A 14,754-nucleotide genomic window follows, 5' to 3' on the forward strand; every position below is an offset into this window, starting at 1 on the left:
AATCTGGGTTTCCCACAGGGGTAGGAAGGACTCGACCACTTGAGCTGTCCCCCTGCTGCCTCCCAGGGTACATATCTGCAGGAAGCTGGAATCGACAGCCAAGCTGGGACTCGAACTCAGGCAGTTTGATATGGGATACAAGCATTTTAAGTGGCATCGTAAACCACTGTGCCAAACATCCACATACTTTGGATAAGGCCAGAGTCAGTATTTATTGAATACCTGCTGTGTGCTGAACAATGGGTTATGTGCTTTGCATGTTATTTTTCATTTAATCCTAACCGACATTCTGGAGCTAATTATTTAAGTATCTTCAGTGCCTAACATGGTAAGTAGCTAAGTTGGAATTTGAATCTAGGACTGTCTTACACCAGCATCTGCTGTCGCACCACCTCCCATGATTTCTGTATACATCTCTAAGATAAATGTGTGTTGTGTTTTCTTTCTAGTTTTTCCCAAATGGATATGCCTTTGCCACCGGCTCTGATGATGCCACCTGTCGGCTGTTTGACCTCCGTGCAGATCAAGAGTTATTATTGTATTCTCATGACAATATCATCTGTGGAATCACTTCTGTGGCTTTCTCAAAAAGTGGGCGACTCCTCTTAGCGGGTTATGATGACTTTAATTGCAATGTATGGGACACACTAAAAGGAGACCGTGCAGGTTAGTACATAAGCCCACGTTGAGTTCTGATTTTCAGGGCATATGAGGGTCCTTCAGTAGTCTCCCAGGCCTTCAGTGGGCATCTTGTTTGTGGAAAATGGTAGCTATGGCAGTCCCTCATTCCTCCGTGGTTACCCTTTGAGTACAGTCACAGCCGTAAGCCACACTTCTGCTTCCTAGAGAGTAACATGTAGTTCTCTGATTTCAAAGTTTGGTAAGCTTTGATAGAAACATGAATTGTGATTGATTCAGTGTAGTGTCTTACAAATCACAATTTTCTGATAACCACATGGGAAACATTGTTAACTGCTTGTTTTCCTTCTGTAGCAGATCTTAAATGGGACAGGACATGGTCTCCTTGTCCTCCCTTAGCCTCACTCTCCAGGTTCTAAAATACTCAAGTGTACATCAAGCCCTAATGGGAACTGTCATTGGTAAATTATACGATTGAGTGATTTAAAATTGTTTTTTAACAGTAAGAGTTATACTTGAAATTATACTTAAGGAACCAACTAGTTATATATGGCTTGTTACCAAAATGACAGCAGTCCTTTGGCCATAAACCATATATTCTTATCCCCTAAGTAACTGCCTTTAACTGTTGAGTATTTCTTCCATAACTTTAAATAACATGGCTGTATTTTTTTTTTTTAAACTTTTAGGTAGATCTGTGGTTGGTCACAGATAATGAGGGTCTGGCTTTAAATAATCCTTGCTCTCCCCACAGCCATACCTGTCCATCCTCCAGGTTTTTTCATACAGTGTTTACATAATTATGGCACAAGATGCATTTACTGCTGAACAATGGAGTATTATGACTTCTTTTGCTATGTAGGTCTTTTGTATTTCCCAGGGCTGAATTAATTTTTTGGTTTATATTCTTAGTTTTTTTTTTTTAATGTATTTCTCACTAACCAACCCTCAAAGTTTCTGCCAGTGTTGATAATATCTTAGAGTGGATCTCTTTTCATCAATTGTTTGCACTTGGGGGCCTGTTAGACCTGGACTTGTGGACTGCAGTGCAGGGAGACTGAAGGCTTACATATTACATTCTAGCTCTTCTCCATTAATGCGGTTCTGACATTCCCCTTATATTCCTTATATTGGTGAAGGACCTCCTGGGCTGGCCCTTTGACATTTTTGTGTTCTCGTCTATTTGCTATCTCTTTTGTGCTTTATGTTCAGGGAGAAATCCTCACCTTTTCTTTCAACCCTTAAGTTTTGGATCTTTTTTTTTTTTTTTTTTTTTTTTTTTTTTTTGCTACCATCATTTTGAGAGCTCTTTTGGTCTCTTATTTTCTATGGCACCCATTCTGGTTTTCATTCATGGAGTTGTTTCTCTGACATTGTTAGTGAAATAGTTTTTTGGAAGTTTCTTCCTTCAGGCTTAGTCCTTTGAGTTTCCAGGGTTTGTTTTTATTTTTTGTAGTCCCAGTCCTTGTTTTTAGAATATTTCCTTATAAGTCTGGTGGTTCTTAGCTTCTTGTTCAAAGCTGTGTGCATGTGGTTGGGTGTCCTGAGCACAGGCCTCACTGAAGCATGACCACTGGGGAACCTCTGGTATCTCTTATGACCCTTTGTCCTTGGGCCAATCATGTTTCCTGAGATGGCTTTTCCACTTTCCTACCTGGAGTGTATAAGCTCGCTGCCAGGCAGGAACTGATTCCAAGAGGAAAACTGAGGGCCACAAAACAATTAGCAAGTCAACTTCCTTTATTCCCCATTTTGAGCATAGTTTCATCAGTCTCAACTGTGCTTGCTTTCTTCCAGCTGAGACACTGTTTTACTCTCTCCAGTCTCTAGCCATGATCTGTCACCTGCCACTGCAGAGTGGAGGAAGAGGAGACCTTTCCTGGAGGAAATATTTTTTTATATTATTTGAAGGAGTTACAGAGAGAGGGAGAGACAGAGATTGATCTTCATCTACCTGTTCACTCCCCACATGGTGACAACTGCTGGTGCTGGAGCAGGCCAAAGCCAAGAGCTTTGTCCTGGTTCACACGTGGGGTGACAGGGGCCCAAATAACAGGAGCAGGCACCACATGGGATTTAGTGGGTAGGTTACACCACAGCTCCGGTGCCTCCTGGGGGAATCTTACCGATTTCTTTTTAAGATTTATTTATTTATTTGAAAGAGTTACAGAGAGGGGGGAGAGGCAGAGAGAGAGAGATCTTCCTGGTTCACTCCCTAGTTGGCTGCAATGGTCAGACCTGTGCCGATCCAAACACAGGAGCCAGGAGCTTCTTCTGGATCTTCCCATGCAGGTACAGGGGTCCAAGGACTTGGGCCATCTTCTGCTGCTTTTCCAGGCCTTAGAGAGCTGGATCAGAAGTGGAGCAACCAGCACTTGAACCGGTGCCCATATGGGATGTCAGCACTGCAGGCAGCGGCTTTACCTGCTATGCCACAGTGCCAGCCCCCTTACTGATTTTTGAAAAGTCTAATGCAATTTTATTTTGCACCATCTTTGCCCTTACCTGGTTCTAGAGATACTTGATTCTACTAGTCTGGACCCTTCTGGAGATTTGAAAGTGAATTTTGCTTCTCAATTTACCAAAATATTCATTTTGAACTTAGCATTTTGGGATTTACTAACAATTACCATCATTCAGCTTAGAAAATTTTGTTGCGGCCGGCGCCGCAGCTCAATAGACTAATCCTCCGCCTGCGGCACCGGCACACCGGGTTCTAGTCCCGGTCAGGGTGCCGGATTCTGTCCCAGTTGCCCCTCTTCCAGTCCAGCTCTCTGCTGTGGCCAGGGAGTGCAGTGGAGGGTGTCCAAAGTGCTTGGGCCCTGCATCCGCATGAGAGACCAGGAGGAAGCACCTGGCTCCCGGCTTAGGATCGGCACAGCGCACTGGTTGTAGCAGCCATTTGAGGGGTGAACCAACAGAAGGAAGATCTGTTTCTCTCACTGTTTAACTCTGCCTGTCCAAAAAAAAAAAAAATTTGTTGCCATTACCTGCTCTCATATTCCAACTGACCTTGTCAATGTATGTTCTTACCCTTTAAAGGAACTATACAATTTTTGGCATTTCTGAGTACAAGCAATATCATCGTTCCCATGAAAAGTTTTCAGTGACCCCTGTCGACAGACTACATGGTTCAGAGTTTTCAGTTAGCAAACAGATTTTTGGACATATTCTGTTGCCCAAAGCCAGTTACTTTTTTAAGGTACTAGTGTTTGCCTAGAATAAATCAATTAGTAACCATAACAAAGTTAAAATGTTTTCCAAGTTTTAAACATACAAAAGGAGTTTCAAAAAGTTCATGGGGGTAGAGGCCTGGCGCCATGGCTCACTTGGTTAATCCTCCACCTGCTGTGCCAGCATCCCATATGGGTGCCAGTTCTAGTCCCAGCTGCTCCTCTTCCAGTCCAGCTCTCTGCTGTGGCCCGGGAAGGAAGTGGAGGATGGCCCAAGTACTTGGACTCCCACACCTACATGGGAGACTGGGAGGAAGCACCGGGCTCCTGGCTTCAGTTCGGCATAGTTCTGGCCATAGTGGCCATTTAGGGGGTAAGCCAATGGAAGGAAGATCTTTCTCACTGTCTATAACTCCAAAAAAAAAAAAAAATTCACTGTCTAAAAGTGCTTTTTAGGGGCTGGCACTGTGGCTCAGCGGGTTAACACCGTGGTCTGCAGCACCGGCATCCCATATGGGCGCAGGTTCGAGACCTGGGTGCTCCACTTCTAATCCAGCTCTCTGCTATGGTCTGGGAAAGCAGAAGATGGTCCGAGTCCTTGGACCTCTGCACCCACGTGGGAGACCCGGAAGAAGCTCCTGGCTCCTGGCATAGCTCCAGCTGTTGTGGCCATCTGGGGAGTGAACCATCAGATGAAGACATCTCTCTCTCCCTCCCTCTCCCTTCTCCCTCTCCCTCTCCTCCTCTGTGTAACTCTGACTTTCAAATAAATAAATCTTTAAAAAAAATTCATGCCGGGGGTGGGGGTGTCAGGCATTCAGCCTAGCAGTTAAGATGCCAGTCAAAACACCTGTGTCCTGTTTTGGAACACTTGGATATGATGCCCAGTTGTGGCTCTTGGCTCCAGCTTCCTGCTCATGCAGACCATGGGAGGCAGTGATGACGCCTTAAGTAGCTGAGTTCCAGCACTTCACATGACACCTGGCTTGGATTCCTAGCTTCACCCTTGCTCAGTCCTAGCTATTGCAGGCATCTGGGGAGTGAACCAGAGGATGGGAGCTCCTCCTATTAAAAAAAAATTGTGGAAAATAGAATTAAAAAGTGTTTATTTTGGTACATGCAAAAGTTTTTGAAATCCATGCATAGTTATTTCATGATCTGCATTTTCCTTGCACTTTTTAAAGACTCCCACATGTGTGGGTTTAACTTTTTTTTGCACCTAAATAAACATTTAAAAAATTTGATAAACTCCTATCTGCTAGGTCACCACTCCCCACCCCAATCCCAAATGCCAACAACTGCTGGGACTGGGCCAAGCCAAAGCCAGGAGCCAGGAACTCAACATTGGTCTCCAACATGGATAGCATGAACCCACCCACTTGAGCCATCACTACTGCCTATCAGGGTCTACACCAGCAGGAAGCTGGAATCAGCCACAGCTGGTCATTGAACCCAGGCACTCTAACATGGGATGCAGGCATACCAACCAGCATCCTAACCACTACCAGGCTAAACACCCACCCCTAAACTTATCTTTCATTTTCCACCAACTTTTTGAAGTAGCCTCACACTTTGCTTTTACTTTGCTTTTCCTTATAGCTAGTTTCAGTTTGATTCAACTGGAATTTTTCCTTAAAATGGAATCCTGATTTGTAGGATTGCTAATCATTCTCCTCTCCAGTATGACTTGAAGTATTTTAGTGTTCATTTTTGTTATTTCACCCCATAATGATAAATTTGCTCATTGCCAAATACTGCCATATCAGAAATATTACAGGATTATTAAAAAGAATTTAACAAGATAAACTTCTGTTACTGAGACTGAATGAAAATGATATGCTCAAATACATAGATTAATGAAAATTCTGTTAAAAAAAAGTTTGGAGGTACAGGCATTTGGCCTAGTTAAAATGTTGACACTGGTATCCAACATCAGAGTGTCTGGGCTCAATTCTTGGCTTCTGCTCCACATTCCAGCTTCCCACCAGTGCAGATTCTGAGAGGCACATGCCATACATGTGGAAGACTTGGATTGAGTCCCTGGTTCCTGGGACCTGCCTGGCCCAGCCTCAGTTGCGCGGGTTTAGGAAGTGAACTAGTGGATGGGAGCTCTCTCTGGCTCTCAAATTGTTGTTGAGGATTTAATATTTTCTCATTTTCTTCTATGATATTGGGAATATTTCATTTTCTGCTGTGTGGTGATCAGGATATCAGGTTTAACTTCACTTTTTTAAAAAAAGATTTATTTACCTGAAAGGTAGAATTACAAAGAGAGGAGAGACAGATCTTCCATCTGCTGGCTCACGCCCGAAATGGCCACAACAACCAGATCCAGCCAGGTTGAAACCAGGAGCCAGGAGCTTCATCCAAATCTCCCTCATGGGTGGCAGGGGTCCAGGCACTTGGGCCATAATCTGCTGCCTTCCTAGGCACATTAGCAAGAGCCTGATCCGAATATGACCCAGCACTCATATGGGATGCCGGCATCCTTGGCAGTAGCTTAACCCAGATGAATTTGATAGTTTCAGGAAATTGTAACCAACACAGTGATTGGGGGATTGCAGAAGAAAGTAGATAATGTCAGTAATTTTGGAAGTGGTGATGTAAGGCAACTTCATGCTTTCATTTTTGTTTATCGTGGTGGAAAAAGACAACTTCATTGAAATTCATTAAAAATTTTTTGTTAAAAATAGCATGATCCAATAGCAAAATGTGGAATACCAGGAACTTATTAGAGATGTGGAATATACATCTGTCTGTTCTCATGTAAGAAAGCTTAATTGGGGGAAGAGGGACCAGCACTATGACGTAGTAGGTTAAGCCTCTGCCTGTAGTGCCAGCACCCCATATGGCAGGTCCCAGATTCTCCACTTCTGATCCAGCTCTCTGCTGTAGCCTGGGAATGCAGTGGAAGGTGGCCTAAGTCTCTGGGCCCCTGCAGCCACGTGGGAGACCCGGAAGAATCTCCTGGTTCTTAGCTTCAGATTGGCCCAGCCCCAGCAGTTGCGGTCTTTTAGGGAATGAACCAGCAGATGGAAGACTGATCCCCCACCCCCCAAGCCTTTCTTTCTAACCTCTCAAAAATAAATCTTACAAAAAGAAAAAATGCCGTTTTGTGGTGTAACGGGTTGAGCCACTGCCTGTGACACCAGCATCTTATGTGGGTACCTTTTCAATTCCCGGCTGCTCCATTTCTAGTCCAGCTCCTTGCTAGTGTGCCTGGGAAAGCAAAAACAGATAGTCCTAGTCCTTGGGTCCCTGCACCCACGTGAGAGACCCAGATAGAGTTCATGGCTCCGGCTTTGGTCTGGCCCAGCCCCAGCCCCAGCCATTGTGGCCATTTGGGGAATAAACCATCAAATGGAAGACCTGTCTCTCCCAGACTCTCTATAACTTTCAAATAAAGTACGTTGTTAATATTTTAAGTGATTTTTCAAAAATTAAAAACTAATTTCTGATGTATATCATTTTAAGTAATACAAGATTACCTTTTACATACATGTCCAGCTCTCTCCTTATTTCAGAGGACTCCATTTGTTTTTAAATACCATCTAGATGTTTAACGTATGCATTTGTTTAATTCTAAAACTCTATAGTTGCTAACATTTTATACCTTTTTTCAGGTGTGCTTGCTGGTCATGACAACCGTGTCAGCTGTTTAGGTGTAACCGACGATGGCATGGCTGTGGCAACAGGCTCTTGGGACAGTTTTCTTAGAATCTGGAATTAATAGTGTGGTCTTACCTATTTTGTGTTCTCCACTGATATCTGGAGAATTGAGTGCTACAGCCTATAGCTGTGAAAAAAGAAAATCCTACCTTATATTTGCAGGTAAAGATTTTTCTATTGAGACTATTACACACAAAAAGCTTTCAGTAAAGTACAAAAACAGTGTGGGGGATGGGAGGCAAAGATATCTGCTAAGATCAAAAGGACCAGTGTGTTAATTTGAGTTAATTTAACCTTCTGGAATCTTTGCTTGTAATGAGTGTTTTGTGTAGAACAGAATGTATACATTTTTGCAGCTTGTCATTGTGTTTTCATTTCTCAAGAACTACATTTCTAACTTTGTATATACAAGATGTCACGGTAGTAGATGGAATGTTCTGTATGTGTGTACCTAAGTTTGAAGACCGTCTGCCTGAATTGTGACATTCCTTTAGAAAGAGATCCTGGTTGTTGAATGTTTGAGTGTCCACAGGCCAGGAACCTCTGCAGAGTACTGAGTTTCCTGCACTTCCCTTGCATACTCCATCTAAAGTAGTGCTCATTTTCAGTCCCATGAGGGGACAGATAATCCGAAGGCCAGAGAATTAAGATTTCACTCTGATATTTTAGACACACATAAGAAATTTCACTAGAATGTACTATGTGAATAAATAGTTAATAGTAGATAAGTAATTCTTGTTTAGAAGGCTAGTTATGATCAGTTGTCAGTTTGAGCAGCCCTCTACATAGCAGGATTCCCTACTGATTTCATATTCCAGAACTAAGCGTGTACAGCATACTTGTATTTCAGAAGTTTAATAAATATTTGGATTTTCCTTGCATCTGAAGAATCTTTCCTAATGTTCTCTACCAATACACATCTAGATAGGAAATAGAGTGTGACAGTGTTACATTTTTCAAAGAAGAGTAAAAACTCTAACCAATTGCTGGTACGGATTTCTTTTAATTGTTAGTAAGGTGGGTTTCTGAATTTTATGTTTATGTACTATAAGAGCTGAATTGATTTAAAAGTATGTTTTCAAGTTTCTTAAAGTGAAACATTTATGCTTTTTACTCTTCTTTATTAATTATTAGCACAAAATACCAGTTTCTAAGTGGTTCTGCTTCAAACTATGCCTAGATCTGAATGTACCCATATTTCTTGTCAGTGGTATAATGTCAATTATTAGAATGACTCTTGTCCCCTAATTTAAACAAGGATACTTGTCTTGGATGTTCTTTTACAAATAAATCTGAAGAATAATATAAGACTGTTAGCCTTGCTTGACGATAAAGTCATAGGTTATTCTGATATCAAGAAATGCATTGCATTTTGTAACTTAATGAACTGTGTAAGTTATGTTCAGATAGGTCTGCTAACTTCTGATCACCATAACCCTAACCTAAACACTCCCAAACTTTATCTGTTTTCATCTTTATATTGTGAGTGTGGTAATACTTAGACTGACTTCAATACAGTTGATCAAAGTTTTATTAAGGTCAAGTTGATACGGGAGTAAAATGGATAAAGGCAAATGAAGATATAAGTCAAAACAGAACACTGTAAATGGCAGGTGTGAATGTATATTTATATTGTGGTTAAGATATCTATGAATTTTGCAATTAATGCTTATTTCTGGACTCGATATCACTTCATAAAAAGCAGTACTTTGAGATAAGGCAAGAATATTGTAAAGAAACATACTCATTTCTGTAAAGGAAGCAGTGGTAGTCAAAGCCTGCTGTGTATTTCAGCGATTAATTTCAAAATCCTGTTGAAAAACACTTCTGTTATGTGTAAAAACAAGTTGATATGAGTACCTCTTCTATTTAAAAGTTACTGTAGTAACAAGATAGTCAAAGAGGCATGCAGAAAATAGTAATTTTATGATCTTAATATATTTTGAAATGACATGTAGAGAGGAACTTAAAGCAATTCCTATAATTATGTAGTAGACTGCTATAAAGTAGCAGCTGTGGAACACTTGTGGATCATTATACACATGAGCAAACAGTGAAAAAGTACCTCATCACTACATTAATGACTTTACTAGTCTAACCTTTGCTTTCTAGTGCTAGAAGTACCAGTTGCTAAATGTATTTGTGTGCAGTTGAAGTTCAGCTAATTGATTATTCTTTACCTTACAAGAAAAAATATATCATGCCTCAGTAAAATGATTTGTAGACTCTATACCACATCAGAGTAGTGTCTTGAGATCTGACAGAGTATTATAAAGGCATACATTCTGTTCTAAAACAAAGTGGTCCCCTTGCAGTCCTGTAAATCATCACAGAAATCTGATCAAGAAAGAAATTCTTGCTACCAGCAAGGATAATTCCTCCACTTGGACAGACAGGCCTCGTTTCTGGCAACATTATGCAGGGCACACCCTTAGCTCAAATTTATTATGATTACACACATCATCTTCATAAAAAAAATACTAGGCCCAAGTCTTTGCTTTTAAGATTTATGTATTTATTTGAAAGAGTTAGAGAGGCAGAGAGAGTCTTCCATCTGCTGGTTCACTCCCCAAATGGCCACAGTAACCGTACCTGGGCCGATCGAAGCCAGGAGCTAGAAGCTTCTTCCGGGTCTCCCACAGGTGCAGGGGCTCAAGGACTTGGGCCATCTTCCACTGCTTTCCCAGGCCATAGCAGAGAGCTGGGTTGGAAGTGGAACAGCCAGGTCTCGAACCTATGCCCATCTGGGATGCTGGCGCTTCAGGCAATGGCTTTACCTGCTATAACACAGCACCGGCCCTGGGCCTAGTATTTCAACAGCAAGAGGGCTAGTAGGTAATTCTCATTTCAGATTAGACAGATGAACTGATCAGTATTGCATGAGGATAGTAAACTAGATTTCTTGAAATACTGGATGTCAGTACTTTGGGAGTATGTTAAGAACTTTAAAGTTAACCCACCTATTAAGAAAAATGGATCCTGACTTCTCCAGTGACAAAACAGTTTTCATATTTGCTGAAGACTGCGTTCCAATATTCTACAACAATTCTGATTTCAGTTGAGACTTCAGAGAAATTGATGCCATGATGTGAATGTCTTGGATTTTAAACTATAACACAGTTGAATAGTTGTGGCTTGTTTATGTGTGTAACTTGTTTAAACAACCCCCTTTAGAAAAGTGAAGATGTTCTTTTAGGATCTTAAGTGTCTATCAGGACTTTTAAAAATCCTTTAGTTAAGTACTCTGTTCAGCTTCCCCTTTCGCTTTCGTCATAGTAAAGAGCAAAAATTTTAAACTATTTCTTACCTCCTGCTGTAATTTTTTTTTTTTTTTTTTTTTTTTTTTTTTTTTTTTTTTTTTTTTTTGGTGACAGGCAGAGTTAGAGAGACAGAGAGAAAGGTCTCCTTTCCGTTGGTTCACCCCCCAAATGGCTACTATGGCCGGTGTGCTGTGCCCATCTGAAGCCAGGAGCCAGGTGCTTCCTCCTGGTCTCCCATGCGGGTGCAGGGCCCAAGCACTTGGGCCATCCTCCACTGCACTCCCGGGCGACAGCAGAGAGCTGGAAGGGAAGAGGAGCAACCAGGACAGAACCAGCGCCCCAACCAGGACTAGAACCCGGGGTGCTGGCACCGCAGGCGGAGGATTAGCCTAGTGAGCCGCGGCGCCAGCCATCCTGCTGGAATTTTTAAGAGCCAGCCACAGGTTAGACCATCTTATGAGAAAAAGTAGCAGAATGAAAAAATCGGCATTTAAAAACTACTGGTTACAATAATAGGTACTCATTAAAATGAGTTATAGAATGGCTAAGCTAGCATTCTGTTCATTTTTTTATGATTTTTTTTTTTTTGACAGGCAGAGTTAGAGACAGGTCTTCCTTTTTCCATTGGTTCACCCCCTAAGTGGCCGCTACTGCCGGCATGCTGTGGCCGGCGCACTGTGCCGACCCGAAGCCAGGAGCCAGGTGCTTCCTCCTGGTCTCCCATGCGGGTGCAGGGCCCAAGGACTTGGGCCATCCTCCACTGCCCTCTCCGGCCACAGCAGAGAGTTGGACTGGAAGAGGAGCAACCGGGACAGAACCAGCACCCCAACCGGGTCTAGAACCCGGGTGGCTGGCGCCGCAGGCGGAGGCTTAGCCTAGTGAGCCGCGGCGCTGGCCAGCATTCTGTTTTAAAAAGTAAATTATTAGTCAGATTGATAGTACATATTGTATCTAGCAAATGTTTGCATGTCAGATTTCCTAAAAGTCAGTTTTCTTAAATCCAATCACTGATTTTATAAAATAGTTATGATAATGCAGCTTATCTGGTTTTAAATGTACTCAACTAAATATTTTTTAATTAACAGAACTTTAATGATATACTAGTAGATATTTAAAGCCTGTTCTGTCTTACACAATGGTGCTTTTATCCTGTCATTTTCTCTCTTCAAAGAAGCATCTGAACAGTTGCATTACCTTATCCAAAGGCATCCACATCTAAGTGTTATTAAAGTTAACATTTTCAGCATTTTGAAAGTTTTTTTCACCTAGAATATGATTTTAATACACTTGTGGCCAACTGACTATGAAAGTCAATTATATAATTACAGAAAAGGTAAACATGATAAAGCTCTTAAAGTTCCTATAAAAGCTTTAAACTATACAATACAGACTTGGATCATGATTAACAGTGTTATTGGATCTTTCTTACACAGTGATCGACTCATTTGTACAGTTACTTTGTGAAATGTTGCTGTGAATTGATATTGTAATCAATAAAGTACTTTTTAACCTGATTTCACTGTAGCATTTTTAAGTCAATTTCAATATGATTTATTTTAAAAATTAAGTCACAAAACTTCAAGCCCAGTATTTCATGCTCTGTCCCAATTCCTTTATCTAAACAGTTTTTTTTTTTTTCCACCATAAAAAATGAATAGGCTGTATAAGCAAAGAACAGCTTGGAGTACTACTAACCCATCCTTTCAGACTGTAAACTTCTAGCTTATTTTTATTTTTTATTCTATTTGAAAGAGATCTTCCATTCACTAGTTCACTCCTCAAATTTCTACCACAGCCAGGGTGGGCCAGGCCAAAGCCAGGAGCTGGGAACTCAATCCATGTCTCATACATGGGTGGCAGGGACCTAAGTACTTGAGCCATCACTTGCTGTCTCCCAGGGTGCATATTAGCAGGAAGATGGAAGTAGAGCTGGGACTTGAACCTGGCACTCTGATATGGGATGCAGGCATCCAAAGCAGCATCATACTTGCTGTTCCAAACACCTGCCCTTCTAGCTTATTAATATAAAGCCTGATTTTCATAAAAAGCAAAAATCTTTATTCCCTTATAGAGCTCTCTTATAGCCAATTCTGCTTATGGTATTGCTAAAACATTCTTATGTTCTTTTATCATAATCTTGGGGAAGAATGAATGAGGCATTTTAGATAATGTTCTATTTTTCCAAGGAAGAATACTAGTTATATACTCTCAAAAATATGTTCCTCCAATGGTAGCCTGTTTACAAACTAAGGATTGGTGTATGAAACTTTTACTTACCCTTTAAGTACATGACCAGAACTACACAACAGTAGCACAATCAAATGAGCCAGTCCACTCAACATAGCTTATATGCCTACCCTAAAAATGATTAAGAAAGATTAAAACTCACTATTAATACTAGTATAAATGCTACATTTATCAACTATTAGGCAAATAGGTTTTTATTTTCACCTTGCATACTTATAAAAAAGTTCTGTATAAAGATTATACAAAGTGTATAAATAACCCTGCAAACAAATATAGTAAACAATCAAGTATATGTGCAGAACTATGTCAGTTGCAATTACATAATTTCTATTGGCCTGCTCACAGATGCATTTAAATCCTGCCAGAAGAATTGGGTTTCATTATTTTAGTGTTCCATTTCCAACATTCATACATTTTCAAACTTGATCAGATGGAATGACATTCACACTAGTGATGGAAAATGTACTATACCAGAGTCACCATACCAGTGATTTACGAATTTTAGCATGAATCAGATTAGCTGGAAAGCTTCTTAAAACATTAGTTTAGCGTCTCTGAGACTGTAAGTCAGGGCTGATACCCAAGAACCTACACTTCTTAGAAAGTGATACTCATGACCCAGAGACCAAACTTTGAGAACTACTGCACTGTACTAATGTGACACCAGACCACTCTGTGACTTCAAAGTTCACATTTGTAAAGAGGTTAAGGTCTTGAATTTGTAACGTAAATTAGTAATTCCCAGTCTTAGACATTGTTTTTCATGTTGCCGTTGTCATCTAATCTCACTTGTTGGTGACCTATATGAGCAAAAAAAAGCTAAAAATAACCAGTTGTAGTTGAATTTGTATACTGCTTCCTAATATGATTTGCATAAAAACAGTTATTTTTGAAAGACTTTTGTGGCCTAAGTTATTTTCTCCTTAAAATATCTTTAAAAATAAAAGTTGCACCTGTTCTAAAAAGACTTAACTAGCATCCAAGAACCTTAAAAGGCACAGAAAAGGAAGTATTGAGTATCTTTAAAAGCCTGAAATTTTATCCTCCCATAACAAGGAAGCATAAACTGTACTTGGCCAAATGTACTATGCATTTTTTTTTTTTAAATTTTTTTTTTGACAGAGTTAGAGAAAGGTCTTCCTTCCATTGGTTCACCTCTCAGATGACTGTTACAGCCAGCGCACTGTGCCAATCTGAAGCCAGGAGTCAGGTGCTTCCTCCTGGTCATCCATGCGGGTGCAGGGCCCAAGGACTTGGGCTATCCTCCACTACCTTCCCAGGCCACAGCAGAGAGCTGGCCTGGAAGAGGGCAACCGGACAGAACCGGTGCCCCGACCGGGACTAGAACCCGGTGTGCCGGCGCCACAAGGGGAGGATTAGCTTAGTGAGATCAGCGCCAGCCAATGTACTATGCATTTCTAACAAGTGTCTGGGTGATGCTGATCTGGTGGTCCTGTATTTTGTGCAACAAGGGGCTAGAATGTCTTTTTTTTTTTTTTTTTTTTCAGTATTTCCATTCAAGTTCAATATATTTTAATACAGAAGCAAATAGGATACTTGAACTCACAAACTTTTCATTGAGGTAAAAAATACAGTAACAATTTAATGGAGCCCTGATAAATTCATACAATTAAAGACCTAAAATGGAGTACAATTCAGCAAATGCCTGCTGAAGAATAACTTTTAACCATCACTGTTGTTATCCAAAACTCAGACCTCCTGTATCTTTGGCTATTTCTATCATTTCAGACTTCACTCCTAAATCT

The 14,754-nt window shown here is 40.8% G+C and overlaps 1 protein-coding gene across 7 annotated transcripts in view; it reads left to right on the forward strand.

The window, feature by feature from the left end:
* Positions 1-12,255, forward strand: part of GNB4 (G protein subunit beta 4) — a 79,349-nt gene extending 67,094 nt beyond the window's left edge. For all 7 annotated transcript variants that reach the window (XM_002716441.5, XM_051859162.2, XM_051859161.2 and 4 more), the window contains 2 exons: positions 450-666; positions 7,436-12,255. In XM_002716441.5, coding sequence (XP_002716487.1) covers positions 450-666; positions 7,436-7,542 — 324 coding nt within the window. In that variant the 3' untranslated portion in view covers positions 7,543-12,255. The remainder of the gene's footprint in view (positions 1-449; positions 667-7,435) is intronic.
* Positions 12,256-14,754: the final 2,499 nt, after the last annotated feature.

This window comes from Oryctolagus cuniculus, chromosome 4 (genome assembly GCF_964237555.1).
Source record: "Oryctolagus cuniculus chromosome 4, mOryCun1.1, whole genome shotgun sequence".
Lineage (NCBI taxonomy): Eukaryota > Metazoa > Chordata > Mammalia > Lagomorpha > Leporidae > Oryctolagus > Oryctolagus cuniculus.